General features: G+C 49.0%; 1 protein-coding gene across 2 annotated transcripts in view; it reads left to right on the top strand.

Annotated features, from left to right (window-relative positions):
- SLC13A3 (solute carrier family 13 member 3) overlaps positions 1-20631 on the top strand; it is a 75450-nt gene extending 54819 nt beyond the window's left edge. For both annotated transcript variants that reach the window (XM_047770953.1, XM_047770954.1), the window contains 5 exons: positions 4504-4601; positions 7661-7773; positions 14651-14812; positions 17289-17426; positions 18928-20631. In XM_047770953.1, coding sequence (XP_047626909.1) covers positions 4504-4601; positions 7661-7773; positions 14651-14812; positions 17289-17426; positions 18928-19104 — 688 coding nt within the window. In that variant the 3' untranslated portion in view covers positions 19105-20631. The remainder of the gene's footprint in view (positions 1-4503; positions 4602-7660; positions 7774-14650; positions 14813-17288; positions 17427-18927) is intronic.
- Positions 20632-21379: the final 748 nt, after the last annotated feature.

Genomic DNA, 21379 nt, shown 5'->3' on the forward strand with positions numbered 1-21379 from the left:
CCAGCTCCTCTACTTACAAACTGTGTAACCCTGAGCACATCATTCATTCATTCAATCGTTCTTTGTCAGTCAGCATTTATTGAGCACCTATCTTGTGCTCAGTAAACATTACGCTAGATGCTAAGGGCACATAGAAACAAACAGATTATTGAGGAGTGCTGTGAAAGAAAGAGCAACAAGGTTTCTTATTTTAAAAATAGGGGGCAGCAGCATTGACTTTGGATAGTTCTGGGAATAGTGAAAACTATAGACATACTAGGAACATCTCCTAAAACCCTAAAGTGGGAACCAACTTAGTACATTTGAAAAACTCAAGGAAACCAATGTAGCCAAGGCCTGGCAAGAAGGGGGGAGAATTGGCTGACACTTGGCTTGAAGATCAGGTCTTGTTGGACATGCTAGGCATTTTGGTCTCTCTCTCTCTCTCTCTCTCTCTCTTTTTTTTTTTTTTTTTTAAAGAGAGCAGTGGCAAGTTATTGGAAGGTTTCAAGCTACTTAACTTTAAACTTCTCTGTGCCTCAGCTTCCTCATCTATCAAATGGTATTGTAATAATCTACTTCTCATTGAATTGTCCTGAGGATCAGTGGGTTAATGCATGTCAAATGATTACGATGTCGCATAGAAAGAACTCAATCAAATGTTAGCGGCATTTATTAGGGGATGGATAGTGGGGCAAAATACTGTTGGGAAGAAGAGTTAGGAGCTGTATCACCACCTAAATGACAAGGACAGGTGTCAGCAAACCAAGGCGCATAGCCAAATCTGGTCTACTGCTTGTTTTTCATATTTTTTAAAATGTTTTTCAGTGGCTAGAGAAAAATCAAAAGACAAATAATATTTTGTGGCATATGAACATTATATGAAGTTCAAATTTCAGTATCTACAAATAAAGTTTTATTGGAACACAGCCACACCAATTCATTTACATATTATCTGTGGCTATTTTCAAGCTACGATGTCAAAATTGAATTGTGACAGAGACTGTATGGCCTGCAAAGCCAAAAATATTTATTATAATGTGCCCTTTATAGGAGAGGTTTACTGACCCCTACTCGAGGGAGAAGGCTTGCATGGCTTGGATGAAAGTAGTAGCTGGGAGTTCCCTGGTGGCCTAGTGGTTAAGGACTTGGTATTGTCACTGCTGTGGCTCAGGTTCAGTCCCTGGCCTGGGAACTTGCACATGCCACAGGCATGGCAAAAAAAAAAAAAAAAAAAAGTAGTAGCAGTGGAGACAGAGCAGTCATGATATATGTCAAAGCTAGAAATGATAGGACTTTCTACTGGGTTGGGTTTGGGAGCAAGAGGGTTAATTGAAGAAGAGCATTTCTTTAGGGGGTCAGGGGTGGCTTATCAATAATTCCGTCTGGGACTTAGTTTAGATGTGTCAAGTCTAATATGCCTTTCAAATCCTGTAAAGGGTGGTTGGATTTGCAAGCCTGGAGCTTAGAGGAGGTGTTAGGCTGCCGATATAAATCTGGGGGTTACCATGTAAGTTTCAAATTTAAATCCATAGGAATTGATGGGCTCTGCTAGGGAGAGAGGAGAGGAGAGGAGAGGAGAGAAGCCTCTGAGGAACCCCAGCGTTTAGGAGCTGGGTCATGAATGGTCTCATTAGGGGACTGAAGAAGCAGACAGTGAGGTAGACGGAAACCTTGGAGCAACAGACAAGCACAGGCCAAGAGAGAGGAGTGTTCAAGAAAAAATGAATGGGCAGCTGTGTCCAATTCTGGTGTGAGTCAGAACACGATTTGGTGAGATCCAATGATTTTGATCAGCAGCATCTAATAGAGATTAATGAGAACCCCATAGGTCATTTAAAATTTTTTTAGTACACATTTTAGAAAGTCCAAAAAAATTCCAGATGAAAGTAATTTTAATGTTTTATTTAACACTATATTATTTCAACATGTGATCAAAATAATAAATTATTGTTGAGGGATTTTTTCATCCTTTTTTTCCACTGCATTTTCAAATCTGGTGTATGTGACACCTGCCACATTTCACGTCCACTAGGCGCTTGTGGCTCGTGGCTACCATGTTGGATAGAGCAGTTCTACACCCTTCACCCCCTGAGCCCCAGACCACTGCCCCCACCCCTGGTAAAATAGGCGATTACTCCAATCTCATGAGGACTAGATAACATAATCTCATGGAGCCAAAAGAAGTGGCTCCTATCACCATTCTTTTATTTTTCCAAAATGTAGGTACTGTGTTGTTTTTTTCCAAATGAAAACTGGTGTTGTAAACATTCCAACAATGCAAAGAAAGTGAAAATCACCTAGAACCTCAGTCTCCAGATCTGATCTCCATCTTTTCTGACTTAAAAAATGCCTGTCTGGGAACTCTTCTACTTACAGAACCGTATGCATTACTCAGAACTCATTGAACTATATCCTTAAAATGGGTGCATTTTGTTGCATGGTAATTAAACTAATTTTATAATATATGCACCCTAACTAAAAAGTAACCTCTCTAAACACAAGAATTTTTTCAACAGGAATATGATTACAGTAAACCTAGTGTGTGTGATTTGCTTTTTTCTTTGTCATTTAGTTACAAAGGTTGTGCATACTCACTATAAAAAACTCAAACAATGCTAAATTGAAAAAGTAAAAGTTAGTTGCCCTTCATCTGCCCTCTGGTGCATTCCCCAGAGATTTTCATGATCTACAGTCTGGTGTGTAACATTTCAGGTGCACACCCATAACCCATATTAATATACACACACATACAGATATGCATACGAATAACCAAAAAGGAAAATACAATAATATGATGGACAGTTTGCCATTCCTGACCTACTTCATTCTTTTTTTTTTTTTTTTTGTCTTTTGTTGTTGTTGTTGCTATTTCTTGGGCCGCTCCCGCGGCATATGGAGGTTCCCAGGCTAGGGGTTGAATCGGAGCTGTAGCCACCGGCCTACGCCAGAGCCACAGCAACGCAGGATCCGAGCCGCGTCTGCAACCTACACCTCAGCTCACGGCAACGCCGGATCGTTAACCCACTGAGCAAGGGCAGGGACCGAACCCGCAACCTCATGGTTCCTAGTCGGATTCGTTAACCACTGCGCCACGACGGGAACTCCTACTTCATTCTCTTTAAACACTGCATCGTATTCTATAGAATGGAAGCATCTGTATTTAACCAATTCCTTTTTGGATTGTGTCCAATACTGCAAATAAAAACTTGCTTTTTAAAAAAAATTTACAAGGTATCTTGGTTGTATTTCCATGCCAGACATAACAATTGATATTATTTTTTTATCTTTTTTTTTAAACAGATGAGGGATATTTCATTATATATATATAGAGAGAGGTATATATTATAATTGTATATTATAACCTACAATTTATATATATAATAATTATATAATTGTATATTATGACATACAGTTTATTTAAACACGTCCCTACTAAAGTCGTCCATTTTTTACTCTCCTCAGTAATGAACATCCCTGTACATAGTCTGTGTACAAGAGCCCAATTATTTCCTGAGGAGAAATTCTTAGATGTACAACGGGATCAAGAGGTATTCACACGTAAAGTTTTGAAACATATTGCCAGCTGCCCTTCAGAAAGCTTATTTTCCCAACACCGGTATTTGTTTCTCAACATCCTGATTAGACGTTATGCCCCTTTTCAAGTTTTGCTGTCTGTTAGCCGACAAGTAAGCACTCTGTCCGTGTTTCGGTGGCATTGCTTTGTTACAGGGACCCTGACCGTCTTTTCCACTTCCTTGGCCATTTGAACACTCTTCTTCCCAAACCTGTGGGCTGAAGGCGCTTTTGTTGGCCGTTGGCTCTGCACTTCATTGAACTTGGAGCTAGACTATCTGAGTTCAAGGCCCTCTCCTCCACAGACCAGGGTCTGTCTGGCCCTGAGCAAGTTGCTGTTGCTCTTTGAGCCTCAGATTCCTCATCTGAAGTGGAAGACGCCTGCCCTGGAGGGCCGTTCCAGACTTCTGTGGGCTTCATGTCTCCACAGGACACGTGTGGGTCCTTGGAAGGTGATAGTGGGGCTTTTGAGGGGCTATGAGGTGGGCTCCGTCTGGGCTCTGCCAGTGTGAATGGGCTGCATCTCCAAGTACTCAGCTGCCCATCCCAGGAGGAATGCAAGCAGGAGCTGAACAAATACATACGGGATTGTTACAGGAGCCCTGGTACAGTGATGTGTGGGGGCTCCACAGACCCCGGCCTTCCGTGGCTCTCAGATTCTTCCCTCTTTGATCAAATCTCTCTTCCTAAGGCCCTGGAATGGGAGGATAAACATTTGTTTGGCTCAAGCAGAGTCTAAACGGCCCAGGGAGCTGTGGATAAAGAGCTTTTGCATCCATGGGCGGCTGCGTCCCCGCTGAGTGCAGTGCAGGACAGAATCCGGTGGTGCCAACAATGTCCCCTTCACGGGGGCCTAATTCCCCTCCACAAATCCTCATTTGCAAATCTGCCAAACCTTGGCCTGCTGAGATGCCTGGGGTCACATGCTTTCGGGCCTTGTCATTGTAGGTTTATTTCTGATGCTGTCACCGGAGTGTCCATTGTCACCATCTTGTTCTTCTTCCCGTGCCAAAGGCCATCTCTCAAGTGGTGGTTGGACTTTAAAGGTAAGGTGGGCAAGGTGAGGGTGTGGGGGGCCTGGAGCAAGGTCATCAGGGGGCTTGTGGCCCTGACCACGTGGTCCCGCTCCTTCCCCTTCCCTGTCGGGGCACTCACCCTGTCTGGGTACTCGGGGCTGCCAGAGGTGACAGTCCAGGGCGGGGGGTAGCAATTATAGTCCGTGGGCCCAATCCTGCTGGCTGGCTGGTTTTGTACCGCCGTGAGCTAAGAAGAACGGCTTTCACATTTTTAAAATGATTGAAAGAATCAAAGGAAAACTGTTTCATGGCTCATGAACATGACCTGAAATTCAAATTTCAGTGTCCACAAACAAAGTCTTTGATTTCTTCAGTAAGAAATTTGTGGACATGTATTTCCTTTAGTCCTATAAGAACCTACCCAAGAGCATTCGATTTTGCCTCTTGGCTCACAAAGCCCAAGATATTTACGTTCTGACCCGTTATAGAAAAACTCTGGGATCAGAGCGGGAGTTGCAAGTCAGTTGCCTCAGGGGCCAGGGATGAAAATCTCAATCTGGGTTTGAAAAGATACGAAGTGGTGGGGACTGAGGCTATGAGGTGACGAGGTAGGAAAAGATCTGCCACCCGACAAGCTCTTCCTCCAGGTGTCTGCGTGGCTCTCTCCATCACTTTAGTCAGACTGTCCTGATGTCACCTCCTCAGAGAAGCCTTCTAGGTCTTTGTCACTCTCTGTCTCTTTACTGTATTTTCTTTTCCTTCATAGCACATAAAATTTCCCAACATTGTACACTTTTGGTTTACACCGGACTGGAATGTAAGTTTTCCAATGGGAGGAATTTCTCTGTTTTGGCCACTTCCATATCCCCAGTGTCCAGAAGAGAACTTGGCCCGTCGTAGGTCCCCAGTGTACACTTGTTAAATGAGTGACCGAGGACTTGCTCCAGGCCAAAAAACCCTGTGCCAGGCTCTTTACACATATGAGCCCCAGTCATCTTCCCAAGTGGTCTCCAAGAAGGGACTATTGCTCCCTTTTGCAGATGAGGACATTGAGGCTCAGAGAGGTCGAGTCGCTGGCTCAAGTCACACAGCCAGGATGAAATTCTAGTTCCACCTCAAAGCCCGTGCTTTCAGCCACTGCTCTAGACAGCAGCCAGCATAAAGTAGAGTTGGGAGTGAGAAATTCAGACAGAAGCTATGTTTGTAAGAAATAGTGGCAAGAGCATGGCCGGATGGGAAAATAGTAAAGGCAATAAGGTTAATTAGCTAACGTTAATGGACATTACCATGTGGTGACCGGTCTTATAAGCACTCACCAATTAACTCCACCTGCATTATGTTTGTTTTTTGTTTTTTCAGGGCCACACCCACGGCATATGGAGGATCCCAGGCTAGGGGTTAAATTGGAGCTGTAGCCACTGGCCACAGCCATAGCCACAGCCACGCCAGATCCAAGCCATGTCTGCAACCTACACCACAGCTCATGGCAACGCCAGATCCATAACCCATTGAGCAAGGCCAGGGATCGAACCTGCATCCTCATGAATACTAGTCAGATTCGTTTCCGCTGAGCCCTGATGGGAACTCCTCACCTGCACAGTGGTAAACTCCCCTCAGGGCCTTCTTCCTCTCCCTGTCCAACCCCTACCTTCGAGGTGGGGCAAGTCACTTTCTCAGACCTTGGCTGCCTCTTTAATGGAATGCCTCTTAGCACCTGAAGGCAGAGGGCTGGGCCATCTGACATCCCCAGCTGCCTCTGCCAGTCCTGGGCTTAGTCCTACATTGAGTTTGGCCCAAGAATCGCCTGGCGGCGTGTGACATCAGAGTCGCACGGGCACACCCATGGTCTTTGTCCATCCGTCTAGTGGAGGGACTTGATTAAGGAGCTTTGATTGTCTTTATTTCCCAGTTATAAACTTTTGTTTTAGATAACCATGCTGTAAATTTTGAAAAAAAGCTGAAAAGGGGAAACAAAATATCAATGGGGGCATAATCAGGAACTGACCCGGGGGGGCGGGGAGCGGGGAAACCACAGTGATGGGCCAGACCCATCCTCTTCCTGGGAGGATGCTGGCAGCTGGCAGTGGAAGGTTCCAGCTCAGGAGCGCTTACCCTGCACCAGGCACTGGGCTACGTGTGCCGTAGGTATTATTTGACAAATATTTATGGGGTGACTACCAGGTGCCAGACAGGGACAGTGGGATGCAGCTGAGAACTAAACAGAAATGGCCCTCTCCACCTACAGCCTCCCCACTGCCTCGCTGCCCCCCTCCCCCGGGTGCGTCTATTGTGTTGGCTGAGGAGATGGGGGCTCAGAGAGGCAAGGTCACGTTTCAAGGGCACCCAGTGAGCGAAGGGCCCAGAGGCTCCATCCCCAGGACTGTGCTCTCAGTGCAGGGATGACAAACTACAGCCCCACGGGCCAAATCGGGCTGCCACCTACAAATTCTATTTGTAAATAGAATTTCATGGAAACACTGCCATACCCACGCATGTCTGTTTTTTCTATGGCTGCTCTCATGCTCCTGTGGCGGCTTCGCTGTGACAGAGACCCACGAAGCCTAAATTAGCCAACCCTTTACAGAAGACATTCGCCGACCCGCTGTTCTAACCACAGCAGACATGCTGCTTTTGAGGAAATGCAAATCCCGGCCAAGATATCCCCTCGGTTTCTATTTCTCCTGAATCTCCTTCCTCTTTTTTTCCTGTCTGTACACACTCAGTTACACAGAAGGCCTCTTCTCTGGTGAATGAGGGTTAGAGTAGCCCTTACCCAGAAGGGCTGTTAGGAGATTTAAAGGGTTTTCTGTGTGTAGAGGTGCGGAGTGCCCAGTTCCAGAAGATTCTCAAGTCTGAGCAGAGCAGAGGCCCCATCATGATGCTTGTGGGGTTTTTCCCTCAAACTTCCAAATCAGATGCTGGAGCAAGCTTGTGTCTTCCTGGAGACCCCTGAGTGTCCCCTCCAAGATGGGGCCGCAGGGGCTGGTGGCCCCTCCTCGGGCTGAGTGTCCTCGGTGCCTGTCAGGTCCCCTCCCTGCCCCACGGGAACAGGCGTCCCCTCCCAGGCTGAGTGCCTTCTCTCTGCCCAGCTCCCAACACAGAGACAGCGCCCTTGCTGACGTGGAAGAAGGCTCAGGACATGGTGCCCTGGAACATCATCCTCCTCCTGGGAGGGGGCTTCGCCATGGCCAAAGGCTGCGAGGTGAGAGCGGCCCCGCGAGGTGAGCGCAAGCCCCAGTCCACCCGCAGGCTCGGGAGCAGACGGAGCAGGCAGCACAGGCCCCCGCGGGTACCCCGCATTTCCCCACCTGCCCTATGGGAAGATCAGAGGTCCTCCCTCACAGCGCTGAGGTACTGTGCCTGACGCTGCCCGGGAAGAGAGGGAAAAATTGTGCTGTGGGCCCTGCAGGGGCTCTCGCAGTGAGCCTCCTACTGCCAGTGCTGCTGCTGCTACGGCCATGACTAGAGGGTTCTGTGAGCACGGAGGGCTAACACCCAAGCAGACTCACCCTGTGCCAGCCTGTTCAACAGGCTTTACACGTGTTAATGCATCTAAACGTCCTGAGAAGTCTATGAGATGGATGCCGTCATTATCCCTACTCTATAGGTTGGGAAACTGAGTCACTGGCACTGAGAAGTCAAGTAACTTGCCTGAGGTCACACAGCTATGTACTCAGTATTAAAATCCAAGGCGTTTGGCTCTAGAGCCTATGCACTTGACCCCTGTATATTATTATGAATATTAGCTCCTGGGTGTTACTATTCCTGTTACTCTAGAGGGCTCCGTGAGCTCCGAGGCAGAGCCGGGACGAGAGAGAGGCGTGCGAGGCGCTGACAGAGCAGAGTTTCCGGAGGCACACATACATTCTCAGGATCATGCTGTCCACAGACGTCATGATGTATCATCTCACTGAATCCTCACTCTGACCCTCCAGGCGAGGGAGTATTTTTATCCCCATTTTACAGGTGGGAAAACTGAGGCCTAGAAAAATGAAGCAGCTCTCTTAAGGTCAGGCAGTTGCCCTCTGCCCAGGAGCTGGGGTTCAAACTCCAGTCCATCTGGTTTCAGAGTCCAGTCCATGAATGGCTCGCTTTTGAGAGGTTCCCAAGCGCCAGACACTGCAGGAAGCACTTTGCAATATTGATTCCGCTAATCCTCAAAGATGCCACTCAAGCAGATGCTGTTGCTGTCCTCCTTTCAAAGATGAGGAAAGGGGGGCAAATGGAGGCAACCCGAGGCTAAATAAGTTGCCAGCCAAAGACGGCAGAGCCGGGAGCTGCACCCACAGCTCATGAGGCTGGGCCCCATCCCACCCCTGAATTTCTCCATGTAAGCTCACGTGCTCAAAACCCAGCCAGTTGAGGGGCAATAGGAAGTGTAAGGTAAAGGAAACCTGAAATTACTTTTCAGATTGCTTACTTTTAAAAATTCAACTCTAGGAGTTCCCGTCATGGTGCAGCAGAAACGAATCTGACCAGGAATCATGAGGTTGCAGGTTCGATCCCTGGCCTTACTCAGTGGGTTAAGGATCCAGCGTTGCTGTGAGCTGTGGTGTAGGCTGCAGAGGCGGCTCGGATCTGGCGTTGCTGTGGCTCTGGCTTGGGCTGGCAGCTACAGCTCCGATTCGACCCCTAACCTAGCCTGGTAACCTCCATATGCCGCGGATATGGCCCTAAAAGGCAAAAAAAATTTTTTTAATTCAACTCTAATGATCAGTTTCAAATAGTGTTACAGTGTAAGACACCTGTGAAGGTCAGTATTGGTCAGAAGCCCAGACTTTGGGCTCCGAATACCCGGATTCAAATCCCAGCTCTCCACTCCTTGCTGGGACCCTTTGGGCAAATTCCTTAACCTCTCTGGGCACAAGTTTTCTTGTTTCTGAACGGACTCGAAGTTCTTACTCTGTGGAGTTGTTGGGAGTAATTAAAAAGAGAGAGAATACACAGCAAATAGGAAGTACCAAGAGCTCCTGTGCAGTCTCTCTAAACCCTCTCTCCATGGTTACTGCGGGTTCTGCTTCCAGAAGGCAGACTCTGACATGGAGATTAGCCGCAGGCATTGCTTGTGCCCTGTGGAAGGGGGAGGAGGGAAGGGGGACGGGCAGGAAGATGCAGAGCCGTGAGGCAGACCCCACAAAGCCCCCACCAACCCTACAGGGAGCGCAGAGCTGAGATGGCCCTTCAGAGACACCCTGGATGACCCGAGATGGCCAGGCCTTTATATCCCCACATCCCTCCATCGGCCTATGGATGTGAGCTGGCCCAGGAGTGGTGTGACCTTGAGCAGAACAGCTCTCGGGTCGGAGAGAGCCCCTCAGGGACTGACCGTGAAGGCATCTGCTGCCTGCACTCCCTGCACCAGGGCACGAGGCCTTCAGAGCCCATCACGCTCTGGACCCAACCCCAAGGCCACCCTGAAGGGGGACTGGGGGCACAATCAGCTTCCCTACACAGCTACTCTTTCTGCGTGATGCCTTTTCATTTTATTAATCTTTTTCAATAAGTAACACCTACAAAAAGTATAGACTTCAAAAGAAACACAAGGATGGATGAGCAAAAGTACTGGGGGTTTTTTGTCTCCATTATAGGAATCCTAAGGACCAGAGAGGTTAAGTGACTGATGCTGGGGAACACAGCTCACAGGGATTTGTGAACTGGTGCCTGTCTGACTCTTCTCATTACTGCCTCCTACTGGAGGCATATCAGGGAAGGCTTCTGGGAGGCAGTGACATGTTAACGGGTCCTGAGGAGGCCATGCACTGCAATGGTAGAAAGCATGGGCAGTGGAACCAGATCATCTGGGTTGGAGTCTATCTTCCACCTCTGAGCTGTGTGCCTCTATTTCCTAATCTGCAAAATGGGGATAATAATGGCACCCATCCCATAGAGTTGTTACAGTTATTAAGTGAGTTGATACATGTGGAAACGTAGAACATGGCCAGATGTAATTGTTTATTATTATTAGATGTCATGGAAAAGGGACAATGAGAATCGAGGGTGACACGGAGGTGCTTGCCCTGAGCAGCTCAGTGGAAATGGTGCTGTTTATCAAGATGATATGAACCTTGCCTGACCCTGAGCTTGACCCACTCCCCTCAGCTTCTCTGAGCTCAGGGAGTGATGGGCAAAGCCCATCTTGGGGAGGGGGCTGGGCTGCAGGACCGCTGAGCATGCCAGGAGGCCAGCCTGGCTCCTGGCCCAGCCTTGGGCAGCCACTGGGGTTTCTATTCAACAAAGACTTTGTGTGACAGCTGCCCCCTCCCCCAGCCGCTGCCGGTACCATCCCCTCCCCCGGCGGCTTGCCGCAGGAGGGACCAGAGTGCTCATGGCACGTCCTACTTCCTAGCCTCTCCCCAGTGCCCTTGCCAGGTCACAGCCAGGCCTCCTATGGCTTAGAGGTCCTCAGACAGGGCCCAGGGTGAGCCGAGATATGTGGACCCCCACCCGCTGGCTCTGAAGGGCCGGAAGCCATCGCAGTGCCCACCCTGAGCTTGAGTGACTTGCCGAAACCCAGTTGAGGTCCTCACCGCAGTTTTCTCCCTCTGCAGAACAGCCCGTGACTCCCCATAGATTTAGACCCTAGTCTGAGGCTGGCCTTGGCCGACACACAAGGCCCAGAACAGCCGCTGCCCACCTCGCTGAGGTCAGCTCTTACCTCTGTCCATTCCTTGGTTCCCCTCCAGTCCCACTAGCCCCTTAATGTTCCTCAGCCACACTGGACTCATGGATAACAAATGGGTCTTATTCTAGCACCTTCATGTAGATCTCATTTAATCTCTATCCACAATAAACTTATCTACAAATATATTCAGGTAACACAAGCTTCATATTAAGCCAGGGTGGAATAAACTCCATAGGCAAATGGAAACCAGTGAATTCTCCCAAATCCCTCGTTTCCTGCTGGAGAGTTATCTTCATTGTCGTCATCACCATCATCATCACCATCGTTTTGTTCTAATGAAGTAAGAGCCAGATTCCAAAATTCCAAACCAGAACATCCTCCTTTAAGATATGGAGTTCCCGTCGTGGCTCAGTGGTTAACGAATCCGACTAGGAACCATGAGGTTGCGGGTTCGAACCCTGGCCTCACTCAGTGGGTTAAGGATCTGGCGTTGCTGTGAGCTGTGGTGTAGGTCGTAGTCAAGGCTCGAATACTGCATTGCTGTGGCTGTGGTGTAGGCCGGCGGCTAGAGCTCTGATTTGACCCCTAGCCTGGGAACCTCCATATGCCGCCGCGGGCGCGGCCCTAGAAGAGACAAAAAGACAAAATTAATAAATAAATAAAAATTAAAATTAAAAAAGATGTGCCCCCCACCCTATGTCAAAGAGATGGAGAAGAGAGGACCAGGGCGAAAGAGGAAAGGAGGAGGGAGAGGGGGCATCCTCCTCCGGCTCGGCCCCACCCCCATCCTGCAGCCAGGCCTCAGGCAGCTCTTGGCGGCTTTGGGGGCCATAAGGAACACAACCACAGCATGGAGTGACTTCTGAGGGTTCCACTGCCTTGTGACTTGATGCTGCCAATGACAGTTGGTGTGTTTGGGGCACTGACCTGTGCCCACGCACTTTTCTAAGTGCTTTACAGATTCGCTCCTTTTCTCCCAACAATAACCCTTTGGAACAGGCTCGATCACATCTCAGTTTACAGATAAAGAAATGAGGCACAGAGAGGTTAAGTCACTTGGCCAGGATGACACAGCTAGAATGGATTAAGGTAGGGGGACAAACTTAATGTGATTCCAGAGCCCTTTCTCCTCACCCCCTGGGCCTGCCGCCTCTGACCTTGCCTGTTGCTGGTCCTGGAATCCCTGGGAACACCATGTGGCTGTGTGGTTTCAAGGAAACAGGGCTTCTGATTCCTAAGGGACTCGACAAGGGCAGGTGAAGCTCGATAGAATCCCCTTGAGAGCAGCTGAGGGTGGGGGAGTCTCCTCTCCCATGAAGCCGCCAGACCTCCCTCTGGCTGTGGAAGCTGAGCCAAGGCCCTGATTGGCTGCTGGCATGTTGGCTGGAAGCCTGGCACCCAGAGGCCCAGCGACAGGGAAGCGCTTGGCTCCTCATTCATCCAAGTCATTAATATTCCCTCTCTCCAGCCCCTCTCCATTTAATGGCACACACTGCGGTCGGTCTCTTTGCCAGAGCGGTGGCCCCATTTTTCCCTGCAAGGCTCCCTGGGCCAGAGGAGAGGCTGGGCCATAATTTCTAGACCATCAGAGACACAGTGTAGATGTGAAAGAAGCATCTTAATGTTACAAGGTCTCTTCTAGGGAAAACCATTTTAAGCATTTATTATTCATTCCTGGAAGGTAACTTTTAAGTCATATTGTAGGAACAGGTGTATTACTTTATTTATGTAAAACCAGTATACTGTATTTTAGAATCTACTATGAACGTTTTTAAGTTCTGGATAAGCAGCACATTTTCTGTTAAACACAAAAGAAATGTGTGAGTTTTTTCTGATAAACTGAAATGTATTGGTACCAAAGGATAGTGGGTTGATAAAAGGGCTATGGTAGACCTGCCCTTGATTCTAAACGCTAGAGGTCTGACCTGACTCTGCCCTTGATCAACTCCCAAGCCTATGTGGCTGTTACCTTTGCTAAGAAAACGACCTGCAGGCGGCGCCCTTGTAGCTTTATTGTGCTATTGCTGCGTGGCACCACCAGGGGTAGCATCGAGCACATCAGCTTTTCGGTGTCGGGGTCATAAGAAAGGTGCACGGCCTTCCAGGTTATTAAGGAGACATTTGAATTGGGGAGGGCAAAGGTGGGGGAGAGTATTGAAGTAGAATAATTCCCAGAGGAGTCAGCAGAGACAGCGCGTGGAGATAAGGGCAGCGTGAAATGGCAAGTGGTGTCTGGAACCAGGGAGGGGACAGTCTTACCTTGTCTTTTCTCTGTCCGGGAGGGCTGTGGTCAGTTCTGGTCACTACTCTTCATTAAGAGGTGCAGTGACAGTCTGGTGTATCCAGCGGAGGGTGCCCCGTGACAGGGAACTTGGTGGGAGCATGTTAATTTACCGATGTACATGGTCCTGAGTGCAAAATACATCGTAGTCATCGCTTTGGGGGACCTTGGACAAGTCACAAAAACTTTGTCATGTTAAGATCCCTTCTCTGTAACATGAGGAGGAATGTTTACTTTGCTGGATGGTTGGGAGGAGTCAGAGAGGTAAAGCAGCAGGTGCCTGGCCCCCTGTAAGGCCTCAATAATGGTGATTCTTATGATGATGAATATGATACAGTGTTAACAATGATAGCATTTGTGTTATCATCATTGTAACATTCATCCATATGATTGACCAGAAATATCTTTTTTTTTTCTTTTTAGGGCCGCACCCATGGCATATGGAGGTTCCCAGGCTAGGGGTCGAATCCGAGCTACAGCTGCCAACCTACACCACAGCCACAGCAACGCCAGATCTGAGCCAAGTCTTCGACCTACACCACAGCTCATGACAAGGCCAGGGGTCAAACCCACAACCTCATGGTTCCTAGTCGGATTCGTTTCTGCTGTGCCACCATGGGAACCAGAAATATCTTCATTATTGATCATTCTATTCATCGTATTATGTTTGCTATATATTGATACATGGTATATAGAATATCTTGTATATATTATATATTCAACATGTATTGATATGTAATATTATAAATATATTTTATTATTTATAATTAATAAATATACTTATATAAATATATATGAATTATAAGCTAATTGCAAATATATTTTGTAAATAATTATACAATTAATAACAAATATTTTATATAAATATGTTAGCTCAATGAATTATTATGAGAACCAAATGGATTATTTGCAGGCCAGGGGTTTGGTCCCTGGGCCCGTAGAGTAAGGAGTAGAGAGCAGCGCAGGAAGCAGAGAAACTGATTGAAGTCCAGGCTCCAATGTGTGACCTTGGATAGGTCACTTCCCTCTCCGAGCTCCAGTCAGCCTGTATGTGAAAGGCTGCCATGGTCGTGGTTCTGACCAGTTATAACCCCCGGCCCAGGCCCAGCCCTCGGGGCGGCAGCTGGAGGTGGGCTGGGGTGTGAAGAGGTGCTCCCTGCTTCCTCCCCTCCGCAGGAGTCCGGGCTGTCCGCGTGGATTGGCAGGCAGTTGCACCCCCTGGAGAACGTGCCGCCGGTGCTGGCCGTGCTGCTCATCACTGTGGTCGTCGCCTTCTTCACCGAGTTTGCCAGCAACACGGCCACCATCATCATCTTTCTCCCTGTCCTGGCGGAGCTGGTGAGGGTCCTGGGGTATTGGGTGCACTTTGTATTGGGGTGGGAGGGAAACACCCCTCCCCAACACAGGTTCAGAAATCCCTTCCTGGCTCCTGGGAGCTGCACTGGGGGCCACAGTGGTCATTTGCTTTCGTCCAAAACGGATGAAATTGTCAGAACCATGTTTGTTTGTTTTTTTTAAAATACTATTTCTTTTTCTTTAAGAAATGTATAAACAGTACAAGTTTTCAAAGTGCACCAAATTCTCTCCTTTGGGAAAAATTAGCCATGGTGACATGGAGAGCTTTCTAGGAAAATAGAAATTGCCAAATATGGATTAAGAAGAAGTAGAAAATCTGAGTAGACAGATGACCAGAGGAGAAATTCTAATGGCAAGCAAAGCCCTAGCCTCTTCTAAAGCAGGGTTTCTCAGCACCGTTGCTGTTTGGGACCAGAGACTTCAGTTATGGGAGCCGTCCTGTGCATTGGAGGATATTTAGCAGCATCCCTGACCACCACCTACTAGATGCCAAAAGCATCCCCCTAAATTGTGACAATCCAAAATGTCTCTAGACATTGCCAGCTGTCCCCTGGGGAGACGAATTATCCCCAGTTGAGAATCACTGCTCCAAAAATCACCAGCCCCCTGAGGGATGTCTAAGTGGAGACATTCCTTGCTAGGTCTTCAAGGAACAGAGTCCCCACTTACCCAGAGTGTTTCAGACTGGGAAGCCATTCAACCCGGTGTGAAGCTCGCAAAACCCTGACACCAACACCAGAGAAGGAGAGCAAAGGAAAAGAGAGTCAAACTCCATCTCACATGTAAACAAAGGTGCAAATAGCAAAATGGATCTAGGATCATATGAAAAGAACAGGATATCAAGATTAAATTTCTACTACAAATTTCAAAACTGATTGACAGAAACTATCAATATAGTTGTATATTTAAATACACTAAAGGAGACCAAACCATTTAATTATCTCTATCTAATCCCAAATGATCAAATTAAATCGGTGTTGCCTGCATCTTGTATGCAAACAGTGATATCCCAGGCACACTAGCTTTTGCTGTCTGTTTACTTGTAGATGCATCGATTTATAAGGCCCATCACGCTGCATTAGCTCACACAGTTACACTGTATTCTTTCTCAGTGACTGAAGACTTTTCCCTTATGAATCCATCCTGGTCAATTTATTGAAGCCGTCTTCTACTGATGAACACAGAGGTTGTTTGCAGCCTCTGCTGTTTCCCGGCAACGCTGCCTTGTGTCTGAGCACCTTTGCTATATTTAGCATCTGGATCCGGGGAACTGAGATCCCCCAGGTGAAAGCCCACCTGCTTTTACAGTTTGGTTAGAGATGCACCAAGTGCCCTTCCAAGTGTGGGCGTGCCATTTACACTCCCACCAGCAGTGGGGGGGTGGGCAGGAGTCCCCACAGCCTTGCTAAGTGTGATTGGATTTAATCACACCCTTCCCCAGGATCTGATGGATCAGGCAGTTGAGAGAGATGGGGTTGCTCTGAGATGGTCTCGGGGGGCGGGGGAGAGCAGACCCAGCTAGGTCTACAGGGGCAGATTTTGCTGGAGAAGATACTAGCAAACGATGCCTTCTTCTAAATGTGGCTTATCATCAAAATCAACACATTTTACCTGCAAGGGGGCAATCCTAGTGCCTTTTGAGAAAATGTTACAAAAATTCCCCAGAAGGGCCAAAAATGCTCATCTTTAAGATGCTGGTGAAGTGATCAACATGAGTTAGAGGTGGACATGCCATTTGGGAGAGGTGACGAGCTAGTGGCCCGCTGAGGCCAACCCACTGATTCCTTTGATCCACACAGTCTTAGAAATGTGAAAATGCTGCCAACAGATGCTATCATGAGCTCTCTTTCTCCTGGAAACCCAGTGAGCCCCCAACAGAAGGTACCCAGAGGCCAGCTTGTTCAGCTGAGAGGACCAGGCAGGCAACTTGATACTTTCTAGCCATGATTCTCAAGATGTGGACCATCTTGGAATCAGCATCACCAGCATCACCAGCATCACCCGGGACTTGTTAGAAATGCGCATTCTTGGGGCTTCCCCAAACCTGCTGACTCAGCAACTCTGGCAAAGGCAGGGCCACAGCCACCTCTGGCTTAACAAGCCCTCCAGGGATTCGGATACACCCTCAAGTCTGATAGATAGCCAAGTGTTCTAGAGTAATCTCCCCAGCCCATCTTCCCTGGTGAACTTGTATGTGGCCTCACAACGTTGCTAACCTAGGAATGTTCTCTGTCTCCCTTGGTGTGGTTCTCTTCTTGCCTGTCTGTACTTCTGCCTGTGTGTCTGTATTTGTGGCCACACTTCTGTATATCTTAAAATGCATCTTTCCGTTTCTCTCCTGCTCTCTCACTCTGCCGATCCTCTCTGTGCGTATCTCTGTCTCTCTTCCTGTCTCCATCTCCCATGTGTTTTCTCCGTATTTCTCTGTCTTGGTCTCTCCCGCCCCCGCCGGGCCCAGGCCATCCGTCTGAGGGTGCACCCCCTGTATCTGATGATCCCTGCCACCGTCGGCTGCTCCTACGCCTTCATGCTCCCGGTCTCAACGCCCCCCAACTCAATCGCCTTCGCCTCTGGACACTTGCTAGTCAGAGACATGGTGAGTCTTTGGGCATTTTCTAGCAGAGGCCCAGAGAGGTGGGTGGTCCCCTGGGGGTGGGCAAGGCATCGGGGCAGGGCTCCCACCCCACCCCCAAACATCTTCCAGTTTCCGAATAGGTCATTCTGGGTGGGAGCCCAGACAAGAAAAAGAAATATATCTTTTAGCAAACACTCTGGGACGTTTCTTACACTTCGGCAATTTCAGGAAACCCTGCGTTAGCGACCACATGCCAGAGTTGGCTTCAGAGAGAAGGGACTCCCCATCTCTCTGGGCAGTGCTCTTTCTTGTGACTTGTTTGGCCAAGCGCTCCGTGCCTGACGTCTTTAGGAGAGGAGCAGTGGACCACAGCTGGCACTGAGGGCTGCTGGGCCTCAGTGCCCAGCCAGCTGGAGAAGGAGACAGAAGCTGAGGGTCGTGGCAGTGGGGGGACCACCCAGCTTTCAGCAGGGCTCTCCCCCTACCTCTCCTGCTGCCCTTACCCTCCACAGGCTGCCTGGGCTGTTTGCACCCTTAGGGCCCTTAGGGACTGCAAATCCTAAACTGGTTCCACCCAGAAAGGCGATCCCTTTAACCAGTCCTCTACCGGTGTAGGCTCTCCAGGCACAGAGACCCCAACAGGATAAACAGAGAGAAGACAAGAGCGAGAGGCAGAAAGAGATCACAGGGCAAAGAATGCAGGGACCCAGAAGAAAGACCCCCATTCATCTGCTGGTTCATTCATTGTACGCGTATTTGCCGAGCACATTCCACGTTCTGGGTACTGGGGGGCCCAGGTCCGCCTCCCCAGAGGTGGACTGTGAGGGAGACGGTAAACAAAAAGCAGAAGTGATGTTTAATGAGCAAAGATTATTTCCGAGTTTGTGACCCTGGGTAAGCCAACTTCTCTGAGCCACATTTTCCTCTTCTGTAAAATGAGAATAATAATAGCAGCAACCCTCAGAGGGTTGCTTTTGGGGTAAATGGCACATCCCTATGACAACTGCATGGCCCAGGACCTGGCACCTAGGAACTCAGTGAATGGGGACGTTTCCAGCTCTCTGAGGGCCAGCCTAGGGTGTGTAAGGATGGAAGGGTCAGAGTTCCCATCGTTGCTCAGTGGTTAATGAACCCAACTAGTATCCATGAGGACGCAGGTTCAATCCCTGGACTTGCTCAGTGGGTTAACGATCCGGCATTGCTGTGAGCTGTGGTGTAGGCACAGATGTGGCTCCAATCCTACGTTGCTCTGCCTGTGGCATAGGCCGGCAGCTGTAGCTCCGATTTGACCCCCAGCCTAGGCACCTCCATATGCCGCGGGTGCGGCCCTAAAAAGACGAAAAAGACCAAAAAAAAAGATGTAAGGGTCTTGGGCATCAACCAACCTGGGTTTGTGTCTCAGCTCCATCACTTCCCAGCTGTGCAATCTTGGGGGAACAGCTTTGCGACTCTGATCCTGGGCTTCTCCATCTGCGTAATGGGCATCCAGCAGACCCATCCCTCACTGTGGGCTCCATTGCAGGTGCGGACAGGACTCCTGATGAACCTGATGGGTGTCCTGCTGCTCAGCCTGGCCATGAATACTTGGGCACAATCCATCTTCCAGCTGGGCACCTTCCCGGACTGGGCCGACATCCACTTAGCCAACGTCACAGCGTTGCCACCCACCTCGGCCAATGACACATCTCAGACCCTCTGAGTCCCCCTCAGGGACTCTCTTGGGGCTGGGCCCTCCCAGAAGGTTTCACTCTCATCTGCTGCTAGGACCCTACAGGGCGATCAGGCAGTTGTTCTCTGTGACCCAGGATACAGCAAGCAAGGCTGACCTCCAGTGGTCCACTTGGGTCCGCAGTCTCGTTATCTAGGATACCTTCTCTTTTCTCATGCAGTTCAGGGCCCAGCTACCTCCCGGATCTGCTGCCTGAGAAACAGGCTCCTTTATCTCTGAGCTGTGCTGTGGTTAGGATGCAAGAAAGCCTGCTTTCAGCAGCAATAAGCACATCTGGAAGGGCATTTGTCTTGGAGAGTCAGGATGGGAGGCACAGCTAACACGGACAAGCTAGGTTACACTCTGGAGAGACCATCGTGCCTTGGGGAATCCTCTTCCTTCAAGAGACTTTGGGCTGCAGTGTCCGAGCCCAGCTCCCAGCTCTTCACAGCCGGTGTGTTCTGCTTGGGGTGGGGGTGGGGGGTCGTTCTGTGCCAGTCATTTGAATATCACCCCTCTGATACCCAGCAGCCAGGGTTCGTGTCAATCCCTGGAGGGACGCATGACTCCCAAGGACACAGAGACCACACAAAGCCTCCTTGCTGCTTCTCTGGGCTTCTGAGCACACAAGGGGCGTTCTATTCCTTTCTACCCAAACTCGTTAGGACTTTCCTATTTAATCTGATCCAGTGTGGTCACAATTCTGGGGTCAAGCCAGGTCTGGGCCCTGCTCTCTCACAGGTGACCTATGGCCCCTCCACCCAGGCTTCTCCTGCATGTGGCCCGCAGGTCCTTTGTGGCTGCCGGCTTCTTCTTGTTCCGGGAGCTGGTCTTTACTTCCCCGCCCCACTCCACCTGGAAGCATGTTTGATTAGCAAAGGCCAAGAAAGAAAGAGAAGTCAAAAGATAAACTGGGGCCTTATGAAAGGCCAGGTCAAACATCTCAGGCAGGGATAGGCCATAATCCTCTTTGACAGGTGAGGACGAGTTCTCCTGAGCCAGTGGCTGGCCGGGCCTGTCCTAAAGGACTGGATCCCTCCTTGTTTCAAGCAGGAACATCGCAGCATCCCCAGTGCCTAGCCCAGTTTGGATCCAACGGGTGCTCAGGAAATGTCTGTGGGATCAGTGGCCAGGCATTAGCCCAGCATCAGAAAAGGTGCCAGTTGAGGCCCAGGACCCTCACTTCCCCCCTTCTCACCCCTCTGAGGGCTGAGGTTCCCCCTGCAGCTCAGGCTGGGAGGGCAGCTCCAGGGACTGATCTTGTTCTTGGAACAGCACAGGTGAGTTGTGGGTGTTTCCCTGGGAGCATCAGGGAAGAGAGGGGGTAGCTCCCCATCCTTCCTATGGGGGCACTTCAACGTTTAGTCACAGTTATGCCCATGGGGCGGGGGTGCATTCCTGTAGGATGGGGGCACGGAGTTCACTCACAGGGAGACCCAAGGAGCTTGTAACTAGATGAATCATGGTTTCAAATACTTCTGATTGAAAACTGCTATAAAATAAAGAATGTTAAATCCACACTGGGCCTAGAGATTATTTGCCTTTTTGGCCATAAAAGAGCTTCAAAGCCCCAAATTCTAGAACTGGGGGTTGCACAGAGTTGGCCTTCCTGACCTCACTTCCTCGCTCCTCTCCTCTCCACTCTGCTCCAGCCACACAGGCAAACTCTCTGGCCTCGGGGCCTTTGCATGTGCTCTTCCCTTTGCTAGAACACTTTGCAACCACATATATAGCCTGCTTCCTCACTCTATTCAGGTCTCTCTCTGCTCAAATGTCACCTCCCCAGAGAAGGTTCCCTGACCACCTCCTCTAAAACATCACCTCATTACTCTCTAGTCCCTTACCCTGCTGTGTTTTTTTCTTCTTAGTATTTAGTCAGGATACTCTATTAGTTATTTTCTTGTTTATTAACTTTCTCTCCCTCTCAAATATAAACGTATGAGAATACAAACTCTGTTTTGTTCAGTGCAGTAACTCCAGTACCTAGGGCAGTTTCTGGCACATAGTAGGTGCTCAGTAAGTGAATATAGATCAATGAATTGATATGAGAAGTTATGAGACCACAATCTCTTCAATCTGGGGTCTGTTTGGCTCATTTCTTTGTTCATTCATCCTTCCAGTTATTCATTCAACAATATTTGTTTAGAGCCCATTATGTGCTAGGTCACTGCCCTTACCCACGTGGAACTTAGCCAAGGAGACCGACATTAGGCAGGTAAACAAAGAAAATGATTTTTGGTCATAATATGGGCTAAGAAGAAAATGA

This window comes from Phacochoerus africanus, chromosome 3, assembly GCF_016906955.1.
Source record: "Phacochoerus africanus isolate WHEZ1 chromosome 3, ROS_Pafr_v1, whole genome shotgun sequence".
NCBI classification, from domain to species: domain Eukaryota; kingdom Metazoa; phylum Chordata; class Mammalia; order Artiodactyla; family Suidae; genus Phacochoerus; species Phacochoerus africanus.